General features: G+C 39.5%; 1 protein-coding gene and 1 long non-coding RNA gene across 2 annotated transcripts; both read right to left on the bottom strand.

Annotated features, from left to right (window-relative positions):
• Positions 1 to 354: 354 nt before the first annotated feature.
• On the bottom strand, positions 355 to 5021 carry LOC124130785. Its single transcript, XR_007219935.1, has 3 exons — positions 3980 to 5021; positions 1353 to 3547; positions 355 to 946 (listed from the first exon to the last, which is right to left on the bottom strand). It is a non-coding gene; the product is annotated as an uncharacterized LOC124130785 (long non-coding RNA).
• A 228-nt stretch (positions 5022 to 5249) lies between these two features.
• LOC125378064 (cadherin EGF LAG seven-pass G-type receptor 2-like) lies at positions 5250 to 27536 on the bottom strand. The gene is made up of 17 exons (XM_048392876.1): positions 27471 to 27536; positions 20369 to 20498; positions 15482 to 15600; positions 15094 to 15225; positions 14424 to 14609; positions 14179 to 14316; positions 13790 to 13978; positions 13233 to 13367; positions 12793 to 12978; positions 12388 to 12513; positions 7848 to 8039; positions 7615 to 7740; positions 7299 to 7499; positions 6823 to 6960; positions 6533 to 6721; positions 5747 to 5875; positions 5250 to 5498 (listed from the first exon to the last, which is right to left on the bottom strand). Exons 2-17 carry the CDS (start codon positions 20481 to 20483, stop codon positions 5250 to 5252), a joined length of 2550 nt encoding a protein of 849 aa, XP_048248833.1. The 5' UTR covers positions 20484 to 20498; positions 27471 to 27536.

Raw genomic sequence — 27536 nt, 5'->3', positions numbered from 1 at the left:
GTAGCGTCAAATTACAATGATGATACCGGATGTTTGGAAAAGAGATGACTATACAGTTACATTGGACAGTGTTACAAGGTTGACACGTGTACTTCTGGGTTATAGTACTTGTTTACTTGAGACTAAATAATCATCAATATACAAGGGGCGGTCGGGTAGCCTAGTGGTTAAGGCGTTCGCTCGTCACGCCGAAGACCCGGGTTCGATTCCCGACATGGGTACAATGTGTGAAGCCCATTTCTGGAGTCCCCTGCCGTGATATTGCTGGAATATTGCTTAAAGCGGCGTAAAACCATACTCACTCACTCACTCATCAATATACAGGAATCCTTTTATTGAGAGACAACAATCAACAAGTTTACAACAATTGTTTATTGGGTTACAAATATGTGAATTAATTCATAAGATAAACAATGTACACAAGATCTGAGTTAATGCATTCTAATGCCGCATGCAGCTATATTGCAGCTAGTTATGACCTGTAAACAAGCAAATCTGGACTAGGAAAACTGGTTGTTTGTTGTTTTTTAACACCGACTCAGCAATATTCCAGCTATGTGACGGCGGTCCGTAAAAGAATAGAATCAAGACAATTGGGATACGATGATATGCATCAACCAAGTCAGCGAGTCTGACAACCCGATCCCTTTAGTCGCCTTTTAAGACAAGCATGGGTTGCTGAAGGCTTATTCTAACCCGGATCTTTACGGGTCGGGCAAACTAGTGACTGAAGTAATGAACAACCATACACTTTGACACACAATCAACCAGGTCAAACTCTGTAACCATTCTATTCTCATAAGTCGACTTCTTTCACATGTTTACTACTGGGGCCCTACGTGTGTGAGCGTGTGTGAGAGAGAGTGGACACTCTGAATATTGGGGATGCCTCCAGGTTTGTCAGGAAACAGGTAGGGCGACTCCTTTTCGATGGGTCACATGGGTCCTGTACAAAATACAAAACAAACCCGAATAAAATATTTTATCAAATGTGGACGTTGAAAAAAGGAGTTCTGAATTATTGCCTATATCTATGCTTAACCTCTGTATTACAATTGTGTCTTCTTTCTGGTAGGGTGTATCACGTATTTTAGATAAATGCATTTTCCTTAAACCTACTTACACTGTAAACGTGCGGTTGTGTCGTGCATGCCATATTCGCTTTTTCAGTTATCTGATCCGAAGCTGCAATGTGATGATTGTTAGAACTAGCTCGTGAATAGTGGACATAGTGAAATAAAAACAATATTTCTTAAACAAAAATCTACTCTCTGACACAATCAGCAGTTGGTAACATGATACTGATTGGTAATATCTGAGTGATAGCAACTGACTTTACAACAATCGTTTACCAGGTTATCGGCATCCGAAGATGTCACTCTGAGAACAACGTCTCCAGTTGGCCTGGTCTCTAGAAGGTTCCGGTTCCGGTTCCCGTTGATGGTGAGTTCAACAAGGGCGAGGTCATACAGTTTGGGTCTGCCATTGTCCTCGTTCCGCACATAAATCTGTAATGTTTCACAGTGTTCTCAAATGAGTATGACGAGCGTTAATACACTACCATACACCAAATTGAGATGATGAATCAACTTTAATGTTATTATTTCTTTATCTATAAGTATATAACTTACACGTTTTACCTTTCTGTTGAATGAAGCTGAACGTGAGGAAGGCCCCGATATGACCTGCTATAATCGGGAAGCACGACTCCCCTTGGCATTCTATCAGCAGATTGCTTTCTGGTTGAACTTTAAACAAATTCTAAGTGTGTTTGATTTGCCCCAATACTGCTGGCTTGGTGAATACACGACAGGAACCCAGGCTTCTTTGTGGTATTAAACTGACGAAAGAAATCACTTTATGACATATACTATTCTGTTACCCACCGTATATTTTCCAGCTCACCAATCTATTTCATGGGTCGACTCTTTGTCTTGTCCGCCATTACCCATAGGCATTTCATTAGGGTGCGCCATGTCCATTGTTCGCCGGGGTGTGGCATATCCTTGGTTCACGTTTACGCTTACCTGTGACATTTGATGTGACTTACCTGATACATGGATGCTCTATCAGAAAAGAGTAAAACGCAGTTAATTGTAGAAAGCAACAGTGATGATTCCTGAGTCCTAAAGCTACTCCAGATTGCCATTTTGATATCAGCCTACGCGAGATAGTTTGGAGTGGCAGGGTTTATTGGGCGTAAACAAGGCAAAATAGCGCTGACAATCATGATTGGATCCCTGAAAAAAGAGAGAAGTGAACAAGCCCAGGGTTACATAAAAGTGACAAAGCTCTTATTATATTGATAATGATAAAAACAGTGCTACGGCAAAGGGTCAGTTTTATACCTACAGTGTAACCTGTTTGATAATATTTCTTAGCAATGACATTATGATAGAATCAAACATAATGCAATTTCTTACCAAGCACTGTTTCTAATTCATCTGACGTCTTGGTAGTTAAGACCTATGGTAGTCACTTTGCAAGTTAAACATATATGGTGTATGTTTCAATACATCATTAAAAAATGCACAAGAATATAAATAAATAAATAAACAAACAAACAAACAAATAAACAAACAAACAAATTAATAAATATATTAATAAATAAATACTGGATAATCATTCCCCCCCTTGCATGATACTTGCTTCCTCATACACATATATGATTCCGATATTGTATTCCCTCAGTGCATAAGATGGTTGAATACAGAAATGACTAGAATACACATACAGTAATATTCTACCATTGCACATCGTTTGTGTCAACTGCAAAAACAGCATTGGAAATGGTTGAGCAAAACAGTTGTTCTGAAGAAAAAGTATATGTGTTAAACATTGTAAAATATAATATTGATATCAATATACAATTATCAATCGAAGCATACTTTGACAACTGTCAACAAAAATACGAATGATACATGTAAACATGAACACAGTGATAAATATATATTCACACACACACACTTCCATCCAACTCATTCATTGACATGTACCGGACCCCGTAGATAGGTGATGGACTGACACTTTCTAGATTTGAACTTCCTTTGCAAGTTTTATGGTCGTTCCCTTTAGGGAGAATATCAACCTACTAAAATTAATTTCATTAGATCATTGAAAAGTAGCACTGAAGTATCAGCATCGTAATGTGCTCAGCAGGAATACAAATAATCACAGAATATTTTTTGCATGCGTGAAGACTTTCCTCTTCATTGAAATCTACCTCGGACAGATGAAGACGCTTATGACATATTGTAACCAGATAGTATTGTAAATTTAAGTATTTAGCAAATTGTGACTGTTTAAATATCATTGTTTTATATGATGGAACTCGAGTACCTTTGGTGCTGAGTACCTAAGTGATATAAATCTTACTGCTTCCACCCCAGTACGGTGGTAGAGGTTCCTGACAACAGACAGAGGCTCTGAGTGACATGGTATTGTTGTCCTTAGTAGGCTGCAGCGGTGTCTTTCTGTCCACGGTGATTTTAACATTGGCAGGCAGGTTTGCCCTTCTACCGCCTCCATCTACTGCATCAACAACCAACTGGAAAACAGGCAACATATAATGTTGCTAAAATACTGCAACCTAATAGTATAAGCAAAATAAATGTGTATAATCTCCATTCAAATTCTATCAGCAAGCTGGTAAGACTCAGACCAGTATGTTGCAGGCAGGCATGGACACGGTGTTTGTTTGTGGATAGTGGGACAGATGAAGAGCCGACACAAATGAGTGTGTGAATGTTATTTTATGTCGCACTCACCAACATTGCAGGTCTGTTATCTAGCATAACATTACAGACCAGGACTAGGTGCTGGGAACTATTCTTCCCCGGACTTCAAACGGGGAATATGAATACGGGATCTCTTGATAATTATGACATTTATAATTAGAATAAGCGAAATTATATTTATATTTATATCTCAAACACATGTGATTTTCTGCTTTTCATTAATGTGTGGTGATTCAACTCACTGTGTATACACTAGTGTAGCTTGTGTCCGAGTCCAGATAGCACCTAAGGCTGACGTCGCCAGTGTTTGGATCCACCATGAAGTACAGGCGTCCAAGAGGACTGGACAGGGGGCTGTTGATCTCATACTGCACAGTGTTGTATGGAGCCTGGATTAAGAAGACATTAAAACTTCAATACCTTCTATGTACACGTGTCTTTATGTTGATGAATCTGTCACAACAGACAGCAAAAAAGTCAACAAACAAAATGGAATTCTTATTTCTATACTCATGAATCAAAGTAAACCGTAACAGTTGTTTTCGAAAGCAGTTCATATAACCTGTCCTACTTATAACACTAGTCGTGAGTGAATTTGGACTTGGAAAACATTCATCGAGCATAGAAATCAAGGTTACAATCAGGTAACACAATGGGCACCAGGAGGGAAAAAGAAGATGTTAACACATTTTATCAAAACAACCAAAGCCACTGGTGGAAATTGTTGTGAGACCAATCACATCCATGGTTGTCATCAACGTTTTGACTTTAGCTACATCACCTGTCTAAGAAATACATCCAAACCCAAAACAATCATAATCAGTCTTGATTATCAACCGCAACAGGTTCCCTTGGGCGTAAAAGACAACATAGTTCTGAAAAATATATAAATGGATCACTGTAAAACAGTGATGAGACCAGGCGTTCGCGGAAAGGTAGTGTCCTAATCTAGCGGTAGCACCCGCCACTTACACAAATAGTAAGTGTAGCTCTCCTGCAATGCACTGGCGACCTGTTCACAATCGAACCATGGATAACATAGTCTCATTTACCTTCACAGACTCTCATGACACCTTACCTCGTATATGTCGTTGATACAACTGAACTTGTCTCAGGGCTAAAATATATGTTCTGAAAACATCATGACTCTTCATAAACCCTGCACATGACACACATCGTAACATAAAATCATGGTTCAATTTCATATTCTATTGAGGATAATCAAATTTATAATACGTAAGCTGATGCTTATGAAGAACTTTAACCAAACAGACAGTTTATACACCCTTGCGCAGGAATCAAAAGCTAAAAAAAAAAAGTTTTAAAATCTTTCAACACACAAAAGGGCTGAAGAATTCATTTATTGTTGCAAATACGCCAGTTTCTTACAGGACATATTTCATTTCACAAGAGATAGAGTTTGTCTAATGACACAAATATATCAGTTTTTTAACAGCTTAAATTTCAAAATACAACCAACGCTTAAAAAAGTCTGGTCACGTGATATGCAAATTAGCCTGTGGCAGTGATGTAATGCTGAGGCATCACTGCGCCGGAGTGTGTAAATACACATACCACGGAATCTTGGTCAGTGGCCGAGATCCTCAGAACTGCCGTGCCTACTTCTGTAGTTTCATCAATCTCTGTTGTGAACAACAGCTGAGAGAAGGTAGGTGTGTTCAGGTTGCGATTGATGATGATTGACACCACAGTTGTGTTGGTCTTGGGAGGAACACCGTTGTCAGAGGCAACAACTCTCAACTGTAAAATAATGTTTCATGTGAACTACCAGGTAAAGTTTTTTGTTAGAAGCATTCATCTCTCTCTTCAAAACAAATCTGGACTTATGCCAACAGTGACAACAAACAAACCTTGATTGAGTACAAAACAAGAGACAAAAATTGTATCCTAGTAATTACACCTACAGTAAGATTTGTACTGTTGTATTATTTTACATCTTATTATTTTGTGCACCTATATTTTCAGATAATGTAAAAAGTAAAACTTACATAGAACCGAGTGTCAGAAACACTTTGCAGTGACTGCTTTCTGATGATAGTACCTCCTTGCGTCACGTCGAAGTATGCTGATGCAGTGCCGTCTCCGATGATTGCATAGCTCACACGGTTGAATGCATTCTGGGGATAAAGTCAATTACTACAATGAAATGTTTTGCTCTTGTTTTTCAATTTATCAAAGCAATATCTTCAATTATATCATTACCATACAGTTTATCTCAATTACTGTTATGTTGCAAAATTGCATTGTTTGATAGGCATTACTTAGAAGTTGACGGATGACAAAGTAGACACAGTTTATGGATAACAACTTCTTTAAAACTGTAAAGGCGATGTTTCGGTATAGATCCGTGTCTAAGAAGTGTGTCTACTTTGGAAAATTGCAGTTAATGTATACTTTAGGGCTGAAATGATACACTGTCACAATAGACATATGATAATCCAGCCCTTGCTATGCTAAGGAGCCATACGTATTCCATCGTGGTACAAGTATTGGATCGCACACATATTTCAGTCACTAAGATAACATACAACTTTATGGATGACAATTTCTGCCTTATTGCATATAGCAGCATTTCAATGTATATTCTGACACTGTTATCAAGCTGGAATGACACCAACCAAGTGATGAGAGGTATATATATACATGATATGTTGTGATAAGCAGCAGACAAACAAAAGTAATCGATAACAAGTAGTCAACATTTACAACTCTATGCATTTCAGTCCTATCACTGAATGTAGAGTTTGGTGATATACAACAGAAAACATGCATACCGTGTCATCATCAACTGCCAGGACATTGACAATGTTAATATTTGCACCAATTGTCTCATCACTCGTGGCACTGTAAGGCTCACTGACCCAGCGTGGAGTATTCAGATTGCGAATGACATTAACTGTAATGGTGGCAGTGGTAGGGGCAGGCCTAGGTGGATCGCCACCATCTGTTACAGCTATAACCAGCTGCAAAAACAAACAAATTAGAGATTGTAAATAAATATTTTTTTAATGGCCAATATCATAGGTATTAACAAACTTATACCGTACTTGATCACTGTACTTACTCTGTACTGGAGAGTCTGGAGGGTGTCCTGAAGCAGAGAGGACTTGAGACGGATCTCACCACTGTCGCGATTTATCAGGAAGTAGGTTGGAGCAGTATTTTCTCCAATGATGGAGAAGCGTAGGGACCTGTATGGGTCCTGTACACAATAGAAACAAAATAGCACCACCTCAATATTTTATAACACAATACATACTGCTATATAATATCAATGCATCTTCTTCATAAATCTGGATGAATGTATCTTCATTACAATACATGTGGAAGACCTAGTCTGACAACATTCTATTGTAGATGTATGCATATTCTTGGCCTTTACCAAAACACAGGTAATAACAATACAATAACAAACTACTTCCACAGGATCATAGAGAACTTGACATCCATGATATGTCTAAAACAAAAGATACACAGAAGGAGGCAAATTTCAACTGAACTCTAAAGCAGAATATGTACCTAAATGAATACCCTTCTTACCGATAAATCTGCATCAAAGGCATCCACATCATAGATAAGGTAATCAAATCCAATAGTTTCCAGTACTGTGGTGGAATTTTCAAAGTTTGGTCCAGAGGGATTTATAAGGAATGGTGCATTTAGGTTACGATCAACTCCCACTGTAAATGTGTTGTAGGTCAAACGCCTTGGGTTTCCTCCATCTTGTGCGAAAACTGTTACCTAAAAATGAGAAAATACAAATCATAAGCATAAATATACACAGAAGTGTTAAAATAAGTGAATGGAAAACTGGAAAACAATTTCACCACTTCTTGAACTGTAAAAAAATTCTTACCCCATATTGAGCCTGAGAATCTGAGGCAATAGCTTGTGTGAGAATTATCTCCCCTGTTGATGGGTTGATTTGGAATCTGTTGATAGTCATGCTGACAATACCATATGTGACTTCATTGTAGGGACTCTGAAACATTTACAAGACAAATATATAACAGACAAACATGAAAACAAGCTACATATGGACATACAAACAACGAGGACAATCACTCAATGTTTCAGTAAGGAACGTACCCATGTGTCGGCATCAGTAGCAGTTACAGTGACAACTGGTGTGTTGGCTCCTGCTGTTCGCAACACAGTTGTGTCGTAAGGAGTCTGTACAAACACTGGGGAGGCCTGGTTCCTCACAACGATGATAATGACAGATGCAGGCTGGGCTGACGACAGAGGGCTGGCACCTTTATCTTGAGCTTGGATTATCAGCTGAAGAACATACAGGCTGATTAGACCAACAATGTGGTTTCTTTACAGTTACTCTGCAATCCCTCTGATTAGACCAACTATGTGGTTTCTTTACAATTACTCTACAATCACTCTGATTAGACCAACTATGTGGTTTCTTTACAATTACTCTGCAATCACTCTGATTAGACCAACTATGTGGTTTCTTTACAATTACTCTACAATCCCTCTGATTAGACAAATAATATGGTTTTTTTACAATTACTCTGCAATCCCTCTGATTAGACCAACTATGTGGTTTCTTTACACTTACTTTGCAATCCCTCTGATTAGACCAACTATGTGGTTTCTTTACAATTACTCTACAATCACTCTACAATCATTCTGATTAGACCAACAATTTGGTTTCTTTATAATAACTCTGCAATCCCTCTGATTAGACCAACTATGTGGTTTCTTTACAATTACAGGGGCGGTCGGGTAGCCTAGTGGTTAAAGCGTTCGCTCGTCACGCCGAAGACCTTGGTTCGATTCCCGACATGGGTACAATGTGTGAAGCCCATTTCCGGTGTCCCCCGCCGTGATATTGCTGGAATATTGCTAAAAGCGGCGTAAAACCATACACACTCACACTCACTTTACAATTACTCTGCAATCCCTCTGATTAGACCAACTATGTGGTTTCTTTACAATTACTCTACAATCACTCTACAATCATTCTGATTAGACCAACAATTTGGTTTCTTTATAATAACTCTGCAATCCCTCTGATTAGACCAACTATGTGGTTTCTTTACAATTACAGGGGCGGTCGGGTAGCCTAGTGGTTAAAGCGTTCGCTCGTCACGCCGAAGACCTTGGTTCGATTCCCGACATGGGTACAATGTGTGAAGCCCATTTCCGGTGTCCCCCGCCGTGATATTGCTGGAATATTGCTAAAAGCGGCGTAAAACCATACACACTCACACTCACTTTACAATTACTCTGCAATCCCTCTGATTAGACCAACTATGTGGTTTCTTTACAATTACTCTACAATCCCTCTGATTAGACCAGCTATGTGGTTTCTTTACAATTACTCTGCAATCACTCTGATTAGACCAACTATGCGCTTACATTACAATCACAAGATGGCTTTCTAATTTGTGTTCAATATATATCCATCATTATGTGATGTTAGATTCCCTTATGATCAGTGATGTTGACTGATTTGGCTGGACACCTACAGCTGTGACCAAATGACAGAACCAGTTCAATACTTATCAAAGACAATTTGTGCACAGGAGATATGTGCAGGGCTCGATTTAAACATCTTCCCGAGGCAAGTGCGTTAACTGACAAAAGTCCAGTTTCCTCCCTTGCCGAACTAGGCTGGTATTATGGAGTTAGATTTTGGCTGGACTAACGAGACTATGCATAGTCCAATCAAAATCGCGCACCGAAATCGAAATCCGGTTCGTAAAGTGTCATGCAGATTTCGGTTGACTGCAGGATTTGCAAAGCATGTGCACCGCTAACTCGTTGTCAACACATATTTTCTATATCTTTTCATGTTTTTAATCAAGGTGCTCACGTGATTTGATGCACTTCGCGATGTAAGACTCGTTTTATCACAATATAGATCTTGATATTAACTTGCACCAGGTGCGTTTTGACATGAAAAGCTAGTTGCACCGGACAAACCCAGGTTGCACCTGGTCCCAAAACACAGATGCATAGACTAGTCTACAAAAAAGTAAAATCAGTTCTCTGATGACTGTGTCATTTGTCATGAATTACATATAACACAGGAATAAGTTACTTCAAACTCTAAATTTCTATGCTCGTTTTTCTGGTTTAAAAGGGAACACAGATAAGACCAAACTCATATGGATAGGTTCAAAGAAAAGATCAAAAATGAAACTATGTCAAGAATGGCATCTAAGTGCCATTCTTGACATAGTTTCATTTTTGATCTTTTTGATCAAACAGGAATCTTTTAAATTGCTTGGTATCAATTTTTCTCGGGATTTGGAAGAAATGATTGAAATGAATTATGAAAGTAAGCTTAGACAATGCGAAACATTAATGGCAATATGGTCAGGACGTAGTTTAAGCCCAATTGGTAAAAATACAATTCTCAAATCACTGATACTACCGAAACTCAATCATCTATTCTCAGCACTTCCGAATCCGCCAGATAGCGTTATTGATAGGTTCCAAAAAAAATGTTTTAGTTTCATATGGGGTAACAAACCAGACCAGATAAAAAGAACTCAAATTATATGTGATAAAGAAGATGGTGGCATAAATGTCCTAAAATAAGAGAGATGATTTATTCTCAGAAACTAACCATGATAAGACGCGCCTTTGCCTCGAAGTCAAAATGGCGGAACCTTTTCTTTCTAAATACCCCACTTATAACTAAACACAACGTATATGAAATAATGAGTAAAGATCATAAGACACATATCCTTTCCTGTATAAACAACCCGTTCTATAGAGATCTTGTATAGTGTTGGTGGATGTTCGTAGAGGGACTAAACAAAAATGTTTCACTGAACAAAGACATTATGTCTCAATCAGTTTGGTTAAACGATAACATCCAGGTGGGGCACACAACTATTTTCATGAGAAAATTGTACGACAAGGGAATAAAATTTGTTAATGATTTCATTGATGACCAAGGGCAATTTTATACACACAGAGATTTTTGTATGATATATTCTACTGATGTTAATTTCTTAGATTATTTAAGCATCAGAGAATCGATTAAGAAATACTGTCGGGAACATAATATTGTGAATATGAACAAAATTGCCTGTCCATTGATACCGTTTCAATGATCTCACCTGTTAAAAATTAAAAAAGGATCCCAATATCTCTATCAGATATTGATAACAAACCATAAGGATGGAAATCAACATTTCGCGAAATGGTAACACATATTTTGTCATGACATAGGTGAAAGACAACGTGCTAGCTATAACCTACTGCCTTTCAAATGCACCAATGCCACCAAATTCCAATGGTTTCAGTATCAAATCTTACATCACATTTTACCCACAAATTCACGTCTTTATAAAATGAGATACGTGGATAATGATTTGTGCAGTTACTGCTCTAGAGGAGAAAGAGTCTGTGTTTCACTTTTTTTGGGAATGCTCCTGTGTTCGCCCTCTTTGGAACGAATTGAAAGTCTGGCTTTCTTCGGATGCTCAGATAAATACAAATATATCTGAGGAAATAGTATTCCTGGGTTACACCCAAAGAAACAATTCTCCTCTCAACATGATAATTATATTAAAATATTACATATCCAATAAAAGAATACAACATAAAAAGCCAGATTTCAAAGACATCCAACGGGAGCTTTCCGACTATTACAACTTAACTAAATATGCAGCAACTTTGAATTCGAATGTTAACATGTTTAATAAGTTTTGGTCAAGCTGTCATTTACTATGTTAGAAAATGTAGTGACAAGTTTAATATGTATGCGCAACTTATGTAAAATGCAACAAAAATAATAAATCATAAAAAAAAAGGAGAAAGGAATTGGTTATGTAGTATGGTAAAAATACAGTTTAGAGGTACTGAGAATGTTCAAAGATTGATGTCTGGACAAAGAAGGGTTTATTAGTTAGACAAAAATTAGAATCTTTTTACATGCACTTGCACTGGTGCATGTGTTACTAGTATATAGCCAATTCGAGCCCTATTTGAGGTAATAATTGAGTCCGAATTTACTACCTGGGTACCCACCCCCTATTACCCGACCCTACCTGGGTACCCACTGTAGGTCTCAAGAGATAGGTACACAATGTCTGATTGGGCATTTGTTTTACCATAGCCTTGTCAAAACGTATTTAGATACATGTATTAAACAATCTGGTAATGCATGCACTGAAGTTGACTTAAGTTATATCTTTATTCAACCATATGAAAGTGAGAAGGAATGGGTGTATAGTCAGAAAGAAATGCGAACATTAGTGCCCTGTAGTGTAACCATAGATTTCTATATACTTTTTGCCATTAAACAATATATCATGTGACTAACCACGGGTCCGGGTAGTCCTGTGGGTACCTGGGTCCTACTCAGTACCTACCCTCCCAGCCCTACTTCAAAGGTCATATCAAGCCTAAACATGAATATATGAAGAACATAAAATAAAATATTGGATCATGTCCCTCTGTTCCCAAACATTGCACTGGATACATTATAATAAACTCAATATGATATAAGTCAAATCCAATTTCAGCTTCAGATATGATGGTGAACAGATAACAGATAACAGACAGAAGAAGAGATGATCAGGCATTACAACAGTTTCACAGAATTACATCGACATTTTACAGCAACAGTTGATCTTGGAGAAAGCTTAGTCACCTGATAGCTTGGGGTAGAATCCTGGACAAGGTTATTGACAACTGTTACTTCTCCTGTCTGGCTGTTGACATTGAAAAAGGCCAGGCCGGATCCAAAGGCAGAAAATGTAATCTCATTGTTTGGGTTCTGAAAGAGATATGATTTGTAAACATAAAGAAGCTAAACAAACACATTTCAAAACACACTTAACTTCCAACACAATCAACCTAATTCTGAATTATCTTCATATAAAAAAGTATCTTTCAACATACAAAATGGCTGGAGAAATCTATTTATTGTCGCAAATAAGTCAGTTTCTTACAGGACATTTTTCAACTCACAAGAGATAGAGAGTCTACTGTGTCTACTGATGCAAATATATAAGTTTTTTGACAGTTTATATTTCAACATACGACAACCGCTTACTTGGTTATCAGCATCGGTAGCTGTCACTCTGACAACAACGTCTCCAATTGGCCTGGTCTCCAGAATGGTCATTTGATAGCTCACTGGGTTGAAGATTGGCGGGTTCAGATTCCGGTTGATGGTGAGCTCAACAAGGGCAATGTCATACAGTCTGGGACTGCCACTGTCCTCGGCTCGCACATAAATCTGTAAGATTGCACATCAAGATAATGCAAACATGTCAAATGCATAACACTTCTTGAATAATAAATGACTAACGTTTTAACATATTTAAAATAGGGATAATCTTATATAGATTTTATCTAAGTCTTGAAACATTAGCAGACAACTGCAACCCTGCAAGAGTTTGACACTTGCAAATTATGACACGAGTCCGACACCTGTGTGATTTATGCAATGTCCCTATCAGCAAAAAATGGGATACTAGGTTTCACAAATACCTTATAACTTGTCTGAGAGGCACTGTTGATAGCTGCAGGGTTTGTTGGCTGAATATTGCCTGACCCATCGATTGTAAACAGAGCTAGAGCGTTTGCTGGACCCTCAATGGAATATGTGATCTGGTTGAATTCAGTCTGTGAAGGAAATATGGAATATATGACAGTGTTAACCCCTTCTGACAAAAATAAAATGAAAAAAACTCAGTAAATTTCCTCTAGTTACATTAATGATGTAATATAATGTAAAGAGTGATTTATTATTATTAGAGGATAATACTTCAGTTGTTTATTAATATCTTTATTAATATTACTTTTAATACAGGTATGTCACAAGTAAGAATTTAAGAAGTAAAATGCAATGAGTTATTCCACAGAAGAAATATATGGAAATTACTCAATGATCTTGTCACAAAAGTTCATCATAGCCTGTCATAGTTGTCAAAGGGTAAGTCTTGGCCCATCAAAGCAATGCACTTACAGCTATTTAATGATCACAGGATCAAGATCAGTCTTTTTCCTATTAATAGTTGCCAAATGTTCATGGTGATTTCACTTACAGTAGGGTCAGCATCAACTGCCCTGACAGAGATCACCGTGCCGCTGCCTAGGCCCTGATTTACTGTAATGGAGTAGGGATCCTGGATGAACCGAGGGGCATTGTTGTTTCTGTACACTGATATTGTCACAGTGGCATTGAATGCAGCACTGAGACGTGGGCTGCCATTATCTCGAGCGTTCACAACAAACTGAAACAAACATGTTCAAACTCTCAAAAGATCCATGCATTCTTAGTACAGAGTGATATGACATTGAGGAAATCTCTCTCTGATCTTACTCCATTATAGCATGATTACAGGTAGGTACATCAGAAAAATGAATGAAGGATAAATCAAACAAAAGCAGATTAATATGTGTATATGGAAGTCATATTCCTTTAACAACTCACATCAAACCGATTTCTTCTGGCTGTATCCAGTGTGAGCGGACGCCTGGGGCGGATATCGCCAGTGGAACTGACAATCTCAAAGTAATACAGTTGAAAGGCATCTCCTACAAGCTCATAGGACACTTCATTGTTGGGGGGCTGAAATGTAAGATATGACGTTTGTAATACTTACAAAACTTGATGATAGAATGTTACAACTCAAACACATCAGTAAATTGGATTTTTTCAAGGGAGGTAATCAATACCTGAGCATCGCTATCTGTGGCTGTGACACGCAGGATATTCTCAAGGACTGGGGCTGTCTCTGGGATGCTGGTCGCATAAGTTGTAGAACTCCATACTGGGCCTACAAAGTTTCTTGTAACCTTTACATACAGTAATGCTGTGGCAATCCATGGGGGGGAGCTGCCATCTTGTGCCTCAATACGAACCTGAAAACAGTCAATGGAGCGCAATGAGACAAAAACAAATATTGACGACAAACCTAACCTGTGGTTTCCATTATTTCAGCTATTGTTTTCTTTATTTTAAAATCTTTAAAGAAATGACATTTTGAGACAACCGGGTAAACAGAGTGAGTGAGTGAGTATCGTTTTACGCCGCTTTTAGCAATATTCCAGCAATATCAGGGGACACCAGAAATGGGTTTCACACATTGTACCCATCTCGGGATTCGAACCCAGGTCTTCGGCGTGACGAACGAAGGCTTTAACACAAGGCTACCCGACCTCCCCGGGTAAACAGAAAATAGACTACAGAGACTATAAAAGGAAATAAGAAAGACTTTCTTTCTGTCATTCTTTTCGTTCTATAAAACCTCCTACACACAAAATGGCAATGTACTACGTTTTCAAGCTGATCAAAACATGGCCTGAAATATCCGTGCTATGTATTGTAATACTTATTCCTACTTACAGTGAAGTCCATGATGGATGTGTTTGTCAGGCTAGTTCTCACAGAAACTGTTCCTGTGTCCTGGTCTATTTGGAAATAGGTAACTGCAGATCCATCGCCGGTAATGTTGTATGTCAGTGTTCCAAAGTTACACTGTAATGTTTAAACGACCAGTGAGCAGGTTCATGTTACCCTACATGCAAAAGTATATTTCATAGATATGATACATACAGTAAATACGATCATGATAACCAGGAAATGACGTTTATGGGAACGACAATGAACCCGAGCATCAGCATACTATGTACCATGTTGTATCTTGCAGCATTACCTGGTTACCTTGGTAAAGTTAAGGTAGATCAGATATCTTGAACTACTCCCGAATAAGAAGACTGGACATGAAACAAACCACAGTGTCGTTATCTGAAGCTCTCAGTGTTGCGACGCTGGCGCCTGTAGGTAATGTTTCTGGAATGGTCTTGCGCACCTCTGAATCAGTGAAGACTGGGACATAGAGGTTGTCTCCAGCTGGAATAGTGACCAAAGGGTGCTCATAAATTCATGCACATTGTATTATTCATGCAAACTGTCAGCTGGAACGTCTGTTTAACGTATCGCGTATATTCACTGTACATGTTCAGGTCCCATATACTCTGCTGTACATATACTCAACGTTAGATTTAATTATAAAGATTCCATAATTATGGAATTTTTACAGGTGAGATATTGTATTATTTAAAATAGCTCTACATTAGCATGTACACTCTCCAATAAAGGTAACGCACAGGTAGTATGTAGTTCATTGAACCTGACTACACAAAATACCCGGTATATAAACTGGATATATGTTATTGGAAAATGTTGGTGGCCTGATATTCTAAAAATGGTGCGTCAAAACGCAATCATAATCGAATTGCGATGTCTTGAACCGCATTGTTTTCACACTTTTTCAAAATTGTCATGGAGGAAAACTGTGCAGCAAAATGCACGTGCAAGTTATGGCATTCGTAACTCGTTGGGGGGGGGGGGGGGGGGGGGGGCATATCCTACACCTCGAAATCTGACTTGGTTGTGGTTCAGGAAATTTGACAGCAAATCGCTACATGAATCAAATTCTTCAATCTCACCTTCTTCCAATCATTGACCGCCAGAGGGAGGTGTTTCATGTCACGGTAGACTACCTTCATAATGCCCACATCAACGTCTTGTCCTGGCCGTCGAGATCTCCAGATCTCAACCCAATCGAACACTTCTGAGATGAACTCGATCGACGTGTACGTCAACGTCAGAACACGCCGCAGACGCCCCCACAACTGGCCAACGCGTTACAAGCAGAATGGCGCAGAATTCCACAGGACAGAATTCGTACACATATCCAGCCAGTGCCGAGGAGATACAGACGCGTGATTGCTGCCCGGGGTGGTCACACGAACACTGATTTCAGCGCAATGTTGTGGCCTTATGTGACATGACAATGAACAGTTTTCAATGCCTTTTTACAACGACAATAGGTGACTATCGAGCTCCAAAATTTTATATTTGTATCTATTACATAAATATATCGACTTTATTAGGTACAATAAATTTACTAAAAACCTACCTGTCCGTTTCCTTTTTGTGAAGAGTGTATGAATTATACAGCTGATCATAGATTCTATATTATTCCCAGCGTAGGAAACATATATGCCAAATACATTGCTTAATACACTAGTACCATTTCCTTCTTTCTGATCATATAGCAGCGTGTATTGACGAACATCCCGTTACACACAAATGGCAGGATATTTGTACTGGTTGAGAAAAGTGAAATTTTATTGCAGTGAATATAACACTTTTATATTAGGGAACTATTGTCATACAAGATTTACCTCCCCTCAAATTGTCTCCCTTTATGGTTAGTGTCTAGCCCTACACAAACTGCTGGCTTCCTTTTCACGTTTATTCTACATTTACAAGGCGAAATAATGACATATGTTCAATTATGGGGTTAATATTGCTTCTTGCCGTTATTCTCTTGAAAATGTTTCGTTGTAAAATGTAAATTTCTCATTTAACTCGTCAATCAAGACTGTTACTAGATCAGCATGTATTCTTTCGCTTCCAACAGCGGTCTCGTAGTTTTAAAGAATACATTTATTAAAGTTGATGTTGTATATAATCACATGTAAATGTATGAAAGAGAATTTCCGTGACCCCAAATATCTTTTGATACATTTGGTTTTTATTTTTCTAGATTTTGCAAACACAAAACTACTTTTTAAGTCGCAGTTACAAGGGGCGGTGAACCGTCCCTGTGTGTTAGGTAGGGAGAATTTACGCTTCAAGGTTTTACATTTGTAATTAAATAAATCAATTTTCCAGCAGACAACTACACAAAAAGTATATAACAAATAGGATATTCCATGTGTCTCATGATGGGGACGGCTTTGACGCTCGGGAAAATAACTGTATATCAGCGAGAATTGACGTACACCCCATCAAAAAATAATTACCGGATTTTTGTACCAAAAAATCGAAATTTGTTTACTGGATGAAACAGGGTTATAAACATTATACAATTTTAACAGGTAATTGATTTTATTACTTGCTTACACTAAAAACATAGCAGGCTCAGAATTATATTGATTCTTGCAAAAAATCAATTAAGGACTGAATAGGTTCCTCTGGGACAAAGACTTGTTAGTTTGGAGTTGAATGGCAGGAAATAGTCCCAACTCTGCTAGCTTGTGATGGAATGGGATGGAATGCTCTATGTGTACTTTCTCAACATGTTGGGTCCACTTGCATTTGGATGGTCATTGGTAATGAAATATAATGCAAAACTCATTCAAATTTCCTATCCATCATATTGATTAAATAAGGGGGATAAGAAAAAGATATCTAAATTGTTATCCTATCTTATAATGTTGTCACCAAGTATACACCATCAGAACACCTTTGTCATACCATGTGCTCTTTTATCATGCTTACTTTTGGGATGTATTTTAGTGGGGGGTAGATGCCATTCTTAATTACTGGAACGGGTCGCCCAAACACAATTTTGAGATGTGAAAAATATGCATTTTGTCTCTGACTTGACCATAGCAGTTTTAAGACAGCTGATTTTTTACTGTCGTGAGACCTGTATAAAAGGAAGGCTTTTGTGAGTATAATATTGTGCTGTTTTGACGATAAATATGTGGAATGTTTACGTCGGGTTTAATTGTAAATAAGGTTGGCTTTGCCAAAAACATTGTCCATCATGGAAATGTAGCCTATTATGTATCTTATTTTCAATGTTCTTGACTTCTTGTATTGTAATACATGATTGTTGTCACCAAGTAGTTAGTCATTTTCATGATTTCAGGCATCCGTATGGTTGCACATACTTGCGATCCCTAACTCGTGCGATCACGGAACTTTAATTGGGACATCTCTGAACATGTGTAAAAATGACATTTGAATGCTATGACGGAAAAGTATGGAACAATGTTAGATTCATTGATATTTTGGCCCTGTGGGAACAGTGTCTGTATTCACTGCACTGCTTGTCTTTGTGAAACAAAGGCGAACTCTCAACACTAAACTTTTGTAATATAACGCCATTTAACCTGATGTGAATGTTGCTGACTGTTATAAATGTATTCAACCTAAAGGGTTTTTTTTCTTTTTCGTTTGTAATGTGTGCTGAATATCCTTACTTCTTCTTTTGATATGTGACATTTCACACACCTTTTTCACATCGTCATTTTAACCCCACCAAGGCGCCATCGATTTTCCGACCGTTTTGTTTGGAGAATAAAATGGGAATAACCAAATGCACTATATGCACTCTCCAAAATAAGAAACGCAAAGCCAGATTTGGGTGAGTTGGGAAAATACAATTATACGAGGAACTGTACAAGGTATTGAGCCAAACAAGCATTTGGTGATTGTTGTCATCCTAGTTATCGGTACATAGGAAAAGTCCAAGGTGAAGGTCAGCTACCATCAATAACGCGCATGTCTCCCGTTGGATGCGATAGCGGCCTGACATCTCCTGCTCATGGAAGAGACGAGTATGCGAATCACATCCTTGAGAATGGTAGCCCACTCGGCCTGCAACGCAAAAGCCAACTGCTGCAACGTTTGGGGTTATGGTTGACGTCGGCGTAGCTGTCTATCTAATTCATCCTACAGGTACTCTATCGGGTTCAAATCCGGGGATCTGGAGGGCCAGTGGAGAACATCAACGTTGTTGTTGATTAGACAGGTTCTTGCGATACGTGCTGTATGCGGTCGAGAGTTGTCCTGCTGGAATACACCGTTGCAGTTGGCTGCAATTGGGAGGACGTGTGGCAGGAAAATTTCGTTGCTGTATCGTTGGGCCGTAAGATTGTCCTGGATATGGACCAAACCGGTCCTGCTATGATGAGAGAGAGCCGCCCATATCATAACGCTACCCCCACCAAACCTGTCCACTTCCTGTACGCAGTTTCCGGCTTAACATTCTCCCCGCGGTCTTGCTCGTAGACCTGTTGCTCTTAAACGGTTTCGTACGGCCTGGTCGGAGATTCTGCGCAGTCCGGGTATTTGGGATGCGATTGAGGTGGCTGTGGTCGTCCTTTCACGCAGGTTGCGCAGTCGTATGTAGCGATCCTGGGCGGGATTTGTTACTCTTGGTCGTCCCGACCTTGGCCGATTACATGTTGACTCATGCTGTTGAAACCGATCCCATAGCCTTGTGATGGTGCTGGGCGCTACATTGAAAACCCTGGCTACAGCTGATCGGGATTCCCCTGCCTGCAAGCGGCCGGTGACGTTGTTTCTGTGCACTTCTGTTAATCTTGGCATATCGTTGAACTGTCACTGTTCGATTGACGCAGATGCTAGGCAATCAAAAACCCTGCACTTTCCTACCGTTCATAGTGCTGCTGCACGCGCAGTACGTGCAGCTCCACGGCCCTTTTGTTAATGCACTGGGTGCGTTTTTCCGAATCGAACATGTTTCCCGTCTAATGGTTTGCATGTCCATGTGATCATTTTGATCAGGGAAATTTGTCACTGACACTATAACACATTGAACCGCTTCATTCTGCACCTCTTGGTCCGCTCTATTTTGCTTTTATTGCCAAAAATATACGTGTTGCGTTTCTTTTTGTGGAGGAGCTTATATATCTAGATATTAGTCCTACTTATATACAATTTTTTAAAGTAACAAAAGCCATTTACATAATCATAATAAACGTTTGCTGAAATCTAGTTCTTTGCACGATTCTCACCAATGCCTTCTTCAACAGGCATGTATAACCCAGGCCTTCTTGAACATTATACTTACGGTTACAAGGAGGAGGGGTGGCTTGTGTTGTTAGCTGTACATACACCAGCAGCACTAGGACACAGGCCACTTGGACCGGTGTAGGGAATGATGGCATTGTCGCCATCACGTGCATCTATCTGGAGGCTACCTGAAGTAAATTAGAATATTTATCTACATGTATCTCAGACTATGTTAAGGCACAAGAACTTGTAACTATCCACAAAATAATGGCTATTCGTTACATTGCAGCGAATATATGGTTTATTCCTTCAATGTGGAGACTAAAATGAATGCTTCAGTGGGTAACCTGACCAGCAATTTAAATGTGTCAAAGTTATCTAATAAACAACTCATACCTGTACCCACATTTGTTTGTTTTCAAACAAAAACCTTGTTATAAAGGCAAAGTAGACACAATTTACAGAAAAAAATATCTTTATTTACTGTGAAGGCGACGTTTCGGTATATATCCTTTTACCGTTGTCAAACAAGGCTGAATAATGAACATGGAAATAAGAGTACAGCGAAACCACATCATACTTGCATATAGAACTATTCATATAGATTCTGTGTGACACAGACCTGTCCACAAGTCTGTATGAAAAGGGTGGGTGTGAGACTTTAGATGTAGTCATATCTTCAGAGGTTTAGGTCAATTTATCAAGAATGAAAGCAAATGCCATCGGACGTTTTCAACAAAATGCAAAATGGTGGACTTCCTCATTGATTACCTGTATGTAAACTTTTGGGGTAAGACGTAGGCACCACCAGGAAAACCCATTGTGCTCCCCTTCTTGCTGAACTGTTTCTTTATGCATATGAATAGGAATTTTTCTGCTCGGACTGGCAAAGTCAAAACAAGGTAATTTGGCCAAGAAGTCGAACTCGGGCATATCAATGATTGAAATCGTTCAATAACCATCAAATAGCCAATTCCATTTTTAACTGATTTACCCACCCGAACTAGAAATAAAGGCGACCAATGAGACCACCTCGTCTGTTTCATATGTAGATCTGTGCGTAAAGATTCAAAGTGACGCACAACTCTGTACAAGACTGTATGTGACGGGGGATGACTTCAACTTTCCAATGGTGAACTATCCCTTTATGTCAAGCAATATCCAAGAAGCTCCAGAGTTTGTACCTCAAAAGTTGTAATGTAGACATCAAGCATGCTCTCTACGAAGATTTCAAGAACGTCAGAAGTTGTTTGATCAAGATTACATCATCCAAAGACCCAGAAAAGCTTTCCAAATTTGAAGCATCAGTGACAAAAGTGATGCACTTTCCTATTTGTAATTGTACCATAAGTTCCGGGGAAATCCTTTTTAAACGATTCACTTGCCTTTGCATATGTTTGTGGAAGGTGCCACCGGTTTGGGCAGGATACGCTCACCTTTTCGCGAACACCTGGTATCATCAATCATCACTATTTGATAGTGATTCATAAACACATGCTCGTGGTAAAGTCCGAATCGTGAAATGAATATGGAAAGGGCTTTGTCAATTTTATTTATTGACAGACTGATGCTAGATACTGACAAGATCGTGCTATATCGTAAATAGAGTATTATACAGTCTATATATGAAAAACAGCAATTCTATGAAATACGTTATGCAAATTATATGAATATCAGATTGATTGTGAATAGAATAAAGGAACAAATTTAAGTTAGATCGACAACATGCAGAAATGGGATTAGTTTAGTGTCAAGTGGTATTCAACATTTACATACACCAGGTTAACATTGTAACAGCATACGCCAATTAGGAGATAAAGCTATTTGTTTTAAAATTTGATGTAGTCCCACTGCAGAGTAGTCCCTCGGTAGATTTATACATTTTGAAACCTCGCACTAAAGCCATCGGTTTCAAATTTAAATGAGAGGAATCTACTCCACAGTGGGACTACATCAAATTCCAAAACAAAGGAGGTTTCTTTCCAGTCTCCCATGACATTAAGAGCGCTTTGAAAACGGTCCGTAACTACACAGCATACAAAGGTCCACTATCGTAGACCATTCCGCAAAGGGGTGGGTCACAGGTAGTTGTACATGTTGCAAATATACTTAAGTTCAAAATCAAACATCCAATAGTCTTGACTAGTACTAAAGGGTTCAAAACACATAGTTTTTCAAAAAGAAATTGACAAGTAACTCTCCAAACTTAGTCCAAAGATATGTTATAATTTCACTGCAACATGTTGTGCACTGTGAGGACTCACCAAGTCATTTTTGGTAATAAGCGCGACAAGTCATTTCTTGGAAATCGAATATGCCATTTCCCATTGTAGGGGTGACAGGTTGTAGAAATAGCTTGTAAATGCTGAACGAACTTTCTCCAACAAACTTTATTCATTAACATTGTACTATTTCTCCAACAAACTTGATTAATTAACATTCTACTATTCATTTTACACGTGTAAGTCTATTTAGTCAGCAATTAGCCCAAGCAAGTAATACAAATTCAAAATAAATGTCTCTCCACCCCGAACTGGGATGTGGAAAAACTTGACGGGCATCGCGGTTTCTCACAACTCACAACTGTCATAAAATGGCTGCCAATGGCATTCCGATCTATGATATGGTTCAACATTATCCTGTAGATTTACAGGGAATGAGCCTGCAGGTACAAGGTGATAGGCAATGGAACCACATGGCGTATGTGATTTTTACGCTGCAGCTTACCAGCCCTCATTTCTACAGGAGGGATTCAAGATAGTGTGGCATTCAATGCAATGTGAAAGAAATGTGACAGTTGTGGCCCCTACACGAGGGATTCAAGATAGTATGGCATTCGATGCAATGTGAAAGAAATGTGACAGTTGTGGCCCCTACACGAGGGATTCAAGATAGTATGGCATTCGATGCAATGTGAAAGAAATGTGACAGTTGTGGCCCTGACACAGCGGTTCGTGTATGTTTTGCTTAATTGTGCGAGTTCTGATATGAATTTCATCAAATTTGAGAAGCTGTGGTGATCAAGTTACTGTGCTATGTCTTCAGTGACGACGGGACACTTGTCAGTGTGCGTGGTCTTTCGAAGGGAGGAGTGTTTTCATGGAATTTAAAATCCCCTCCGCCAAATCCTAAAGTTTGTGGCAATAAATATAGATCACAAAAAGGTTTCAAAACAACATGTTGTCATGAATATAAAGTTTTTCAAAACACTTTTTTATAATGTTATATTCAATATTTTCATTATCGTGTGTTTAAATGAGGAAATTACATGTTCGACACCAAACATGTCCCTGTCAGTTTCATAAAAGTTATCATTTGTATGCAAAAGATATGCTTCGTTAAGTCTTGTAATCTCATCAAAGCAGTCAGAGGTACGGACTAGAACCTCAAAATCATCACCAAAAACATCCCATATCAAATATACCGTAGTTACTCTATTAGACGCTCAGCCACATATTAAGTTTTTAAGAGACCCAGCAGACATCTTTTTATTGATCCATATGTAGGCTATCAATGTATTCATACGCACGATTTTTTGTGTAAAAAGGGTCAATATACTTAAGAGGTTTCTGTTGCAAAAACGAAACCTCTTTTTAACCAATCAGAATCAAGCATTCTTCATTGTAATGGTTGAATCATAAAATTGTCATTGCTTTTAAGGGAATGGTTGTTCTCTGGCGTTGACTTTTTATATTTCTACAAATAACATAATATAGACCACTGGTTTGTTTGTCATACGCTAACGATGAAGACCTGACAGTATTCTCATACAATGTACATATTCATATCAATAATTTATCAATATAAAGACAAAACTTCAAATACGGATGCTTTTCAAGATAGTTGAATATCAATGAACTGATCATTTCTAACAATCCACAACATGTCTACAGCATGATTTCAACCATCCACTTATTGCAACTATTGCATGCCTTACTTCATTTTGGAAACGTTACAATACCTAAAAAAATGAGAAGAGCCCAAGCTTCATATAGGATACATCCCAAGTGAACATAATAAGGCGTTCGTGAATTAAATGAAACATTTTTTATGACTGTTTATATTTGATCAGTTATATTAGATGCTGCAAGACATTCACCAGTTAAGTCCTATCAGTATTCATACACGACAAAGGCTGAAGTAGCCATGGGAAAGGGGGAGAAGAAGAGGGGGGCATGACTTAATTGTCTCATTGGTTTTCACAAATGAAATCTTATGCAACCGTTGTTCTTGTCAGGCTGTCAGGTGTCCTAAAGTGAATACCCTGTGTGTCTATGTGTGTGTGTGTGTGTGTGTGTGTGTGTGTGTGTGTGTGTGTGTGTGTGTGTGTGTGTGTGTGTGTGTGTGTGTGTGTGTGTGTGTGTGTGTATGTGTCTATGTGTGTGTGTCTGTGTATGTGTGTCTGTGTGTCTGTGTCTCTCTGTCTCCGTGTGTCTCTGTCTCTGTGTGTCTTTGTGTGTCTTTGTCTGCGTGTGTGTCTCTGTGTGTGTCCCTGTGTGTCTGTGTGTCTGTGTGTGTCTCTGTGTTTGTGTATGTGCGTGTGTCTCTCTCTGTGTGTCCCTGTGTGTGTTTGTGTGTCTCAGTCTCTGTGTCTGTGTGTCTCTGTTTCTGTAAGTCTCTGTCTCTGTGGCTCTGTTTCTGTGTGTCTCTGTCTCTGTGTGTCTCAGTCTCTGTGTTTCTCTGTCTATGTGTGTTTCTGTGTATGTCTCTCTCTGTGTGTCCATGTGTGTGTGTGTCTCTCTCTCCCTCACTGCGTGTGTGTCTCCGTGTGCCTCTGTGCGTGTGTCTCTCTGTTTGTGTGTCTGTCTCTGCGTGGTTCTGTGTGTGTGTCTCTCTCTGTGTCTCTGTGCGCATCCGTGTGTGTGTCTGTGTGTGCCTCTGTGTGTGTGTTTCTGTGTGTCTCTGTCTCTGCGTGGTTATGTGTGTGTGTCTCTCTCTGTGTCTCTATGTGCATCTGTGTGTGTGTGTGTTTCTGTGTGCCTCTCTGCCCGTGTGTCTGTCTCGGTCTCTCTGTGTGACTCTCTGTCCCCCTGTGTGTGTGTTTGTCTCTGTGTGTGTCTCTATCTGTGTGTGTGTTTCTCTGTCTCTCTGTGGGTGTCCATCTGTATCTGTGTGTGTGTGTCTATGTGTTTCTGTCTCTATGTGTGTGTGTGTCTCTCTCTGTTGTTGTATGTCTCTGTCTGTATGTGCCTGTGTGTGTCTCTGTGTGTGTGCCTGTATGTGTCTCTATGTGTGTGTCTGTGTATCTCTGTGTCTGTGTGTATGTTTCTGTGTGGCTGTGTCACGGTGTGTGTTTGTGTGTCTCTTTGCGTGTGTCTCTGCCTCTGTGTGTCTCTGTTTCTGTGTATATCTGTCTCTGTGTGTGTTTGTCTCTGTGTGTGTCTCTGCATGTCTCTGTCTCTGTGTGTCGGTGTGTCTCTGTCTCCGCGTATGTCTCTGTCTTAGTGTATCTGTGTATCTCTGTCTCTATGTGAGTGCGTCTATCTGTCTCTCTGTGTGTGTCTGTGTTTCTCTGTCTCTATGTGAGTGCGTCTATGTGTCTCTGTCTCTCTGTGTGTGTCTCTGCGTGTGTGTCTCTTTGTTGTATGTCTCTGTGTGTCTATGTGTGTGTCTGTGTGTATGTCTGTGTGTGTCTGTGGTTATGCGTGTGTGTCTATGTGTCTGTGTCTGTGTGTATGTGTGTGTTTGTCTCTGTTCGTGCGTCTGTCTTTATGCGTGTATTTCTGTGTGTGTGTCTCTGTGTGTGTTTGGCTGTGTGTGTCTCTGTCTCGGTGTGTCTGTCTCAGTATGTGTGTGTCTGTGTCTCTGTGTGTGTGTGTGTGTGTCTGTGTCTCTGTGTGTGTGCCTCTTTGTGTGTGTCTCTGTGTGTCTCTATCTCTGTGTATCACTGTCTCTGTGTATCTGTCTCCTTGTGTCTCCGCGTGTGTGTGTGTGTGTGCGCGCGTGCGTGCGTGCGTGCGTGCGTGCGTGCGTGCGTGCGTGCGTGCGTGCGTGTGTGTGTGTGTGTGTGTGTGTGTGTGTGTGTGTGTGTGTGTGTGTGTGTGTGTGTGTGTGTGTGTGTTTGTGTGTGTAAAATGATGGTGGTTTAGCTCGCTGACTTGGTTGATGCAAATCATCGTTTCTAAATTGCTTAAATCGATGCTCATGGTGTCAGTCACTGGATTTTCTGGTCCAAAATCGATTATTTACCTCCGTCATATAGCTGGAATATTGCTGAGTGCGGCGTGTGTGTGTGTATCTCTGTCTCTGTGTGTGTCTGTCTGTATGTGTCTGTCTCAGTATGTGTGTGTCTCTTTGTGCGTGTGTGTCTCTGTCTCTCTGTGTGTGTCTCTGTGTGGGTGCCTCTTTGTGTGTGTCTCTGTCACTGTGTGTGTTTGTCTCTGTCTCCGTGTGTATCTCTGTGTGTCCCTGTCTCTGAGTCTCTGTCTCTTTGTGTCTGTTATGTGTGTGTCTCTGTATGTGTGTGTGTGTGTGTGTGTGTGTGTGTGTGTGTGTGTGTGTGTCTGTCTCTCTCTCTGTGTCTCTGTCTCCGTGTGTGTCTTTTTGTGTGTGTCTCTGTCGTTGTGTGTCTCTGTGTCAGTGTGTGTGTGTCAGTGTGTGTGTGTCAGTGTGTGTGTGTGTGTGTGTGTGTGTGTGTGTGTGTGTGTGTGTGTGTGTGTGTGTGTGTGTGTGTGTGTGTGTGTGTGTGTGTGTGTGTGTGTGTGTGTGTTTGTTCCGGCTCGCTGACTTGGTTGATGCATGTCATCGTATCTGAATTCCTTAGATCGATGCTCACGGTGTCTGTCACTGGATTTTCTGGTCCAAAATCGATTATTCACCTCCGTCATATAGCTGGAATATTGCTGAGTGCGGCGTTAAACAAAAACAGTCCGATCACTCTCAAACATGTGCCTGTGAACCTTGGGGTGAGATGAAATCCTTCAAATATAGTATATCTACGTGACGAAAACGAGACGCTCAGCACATAACCTCTATGTACCAGTCAACCGATATGGCGGACAGAGACAAACTTGTCGGCTGGTGCGTGACCAGATTCATTCTACATTCCGATTTCTCTCAAACATGAGTTTGTGTACTTTGAGGTAAGACAAATGTCTTCAAATGCAAACCTAATACAACAATATCATCATCTAAATACTCAAATATGTGCCATTTCTCACCTTCTCGACAGCGCCCAGGTAGATGTTAACACGGTAAACTTCAGTGAATGTTGGGGTACAATGTTG

Source organism: Haliotis rufescens, unplaced genomic scaffold (genome assembly GCF_023055435.1).
Source record: "Haliotis rufescens isolate VD_foot unplaced genomic scaffold, xgHalRufe1.0.p SCAF_11, whole genome shotgun sequence".
In the NCBI taxonomy this organism is placed as follows: domain Eukaryota; kingdom Metazoa; phylum Mollusca; class Gastropoda; order Lepetellida; family Haliotidae; genus Haliotis; species Haliotis rufescens.
Note: the sequence above shows the minus strand (reverse complement) of the source record. Positions and strands in the feature narration are given on the sequence as shown.

What these genes read in the sequence shown, in the direction of transcription:
- LOC125378064 (XM_048392876.1), bottom strand. Translation starts at nt 20,483, where the DNA reads ATGCACGTGATGGCGACAATGCCATCATTCCCTACACCGGTCCAAGTG. An exon ending in ATTCTACCCCAAGCTATCAG is followed by an intron (nt 8,040 to 12,387) that starts GTGACTAAGCTT and finishes TATGTTCTTCAG; the next exon opens with CTGATAATCCAAGCTCAAGA. An exon ending in TCCAGACTCTCCAGTACAGA is followed by an intron (nt 6,722 to 6,822) that starts GTAAGTACAGTG and finishes TTGTTTTTGCAG; the next exon opens with CTGGTTATAGCTGTAACAGA.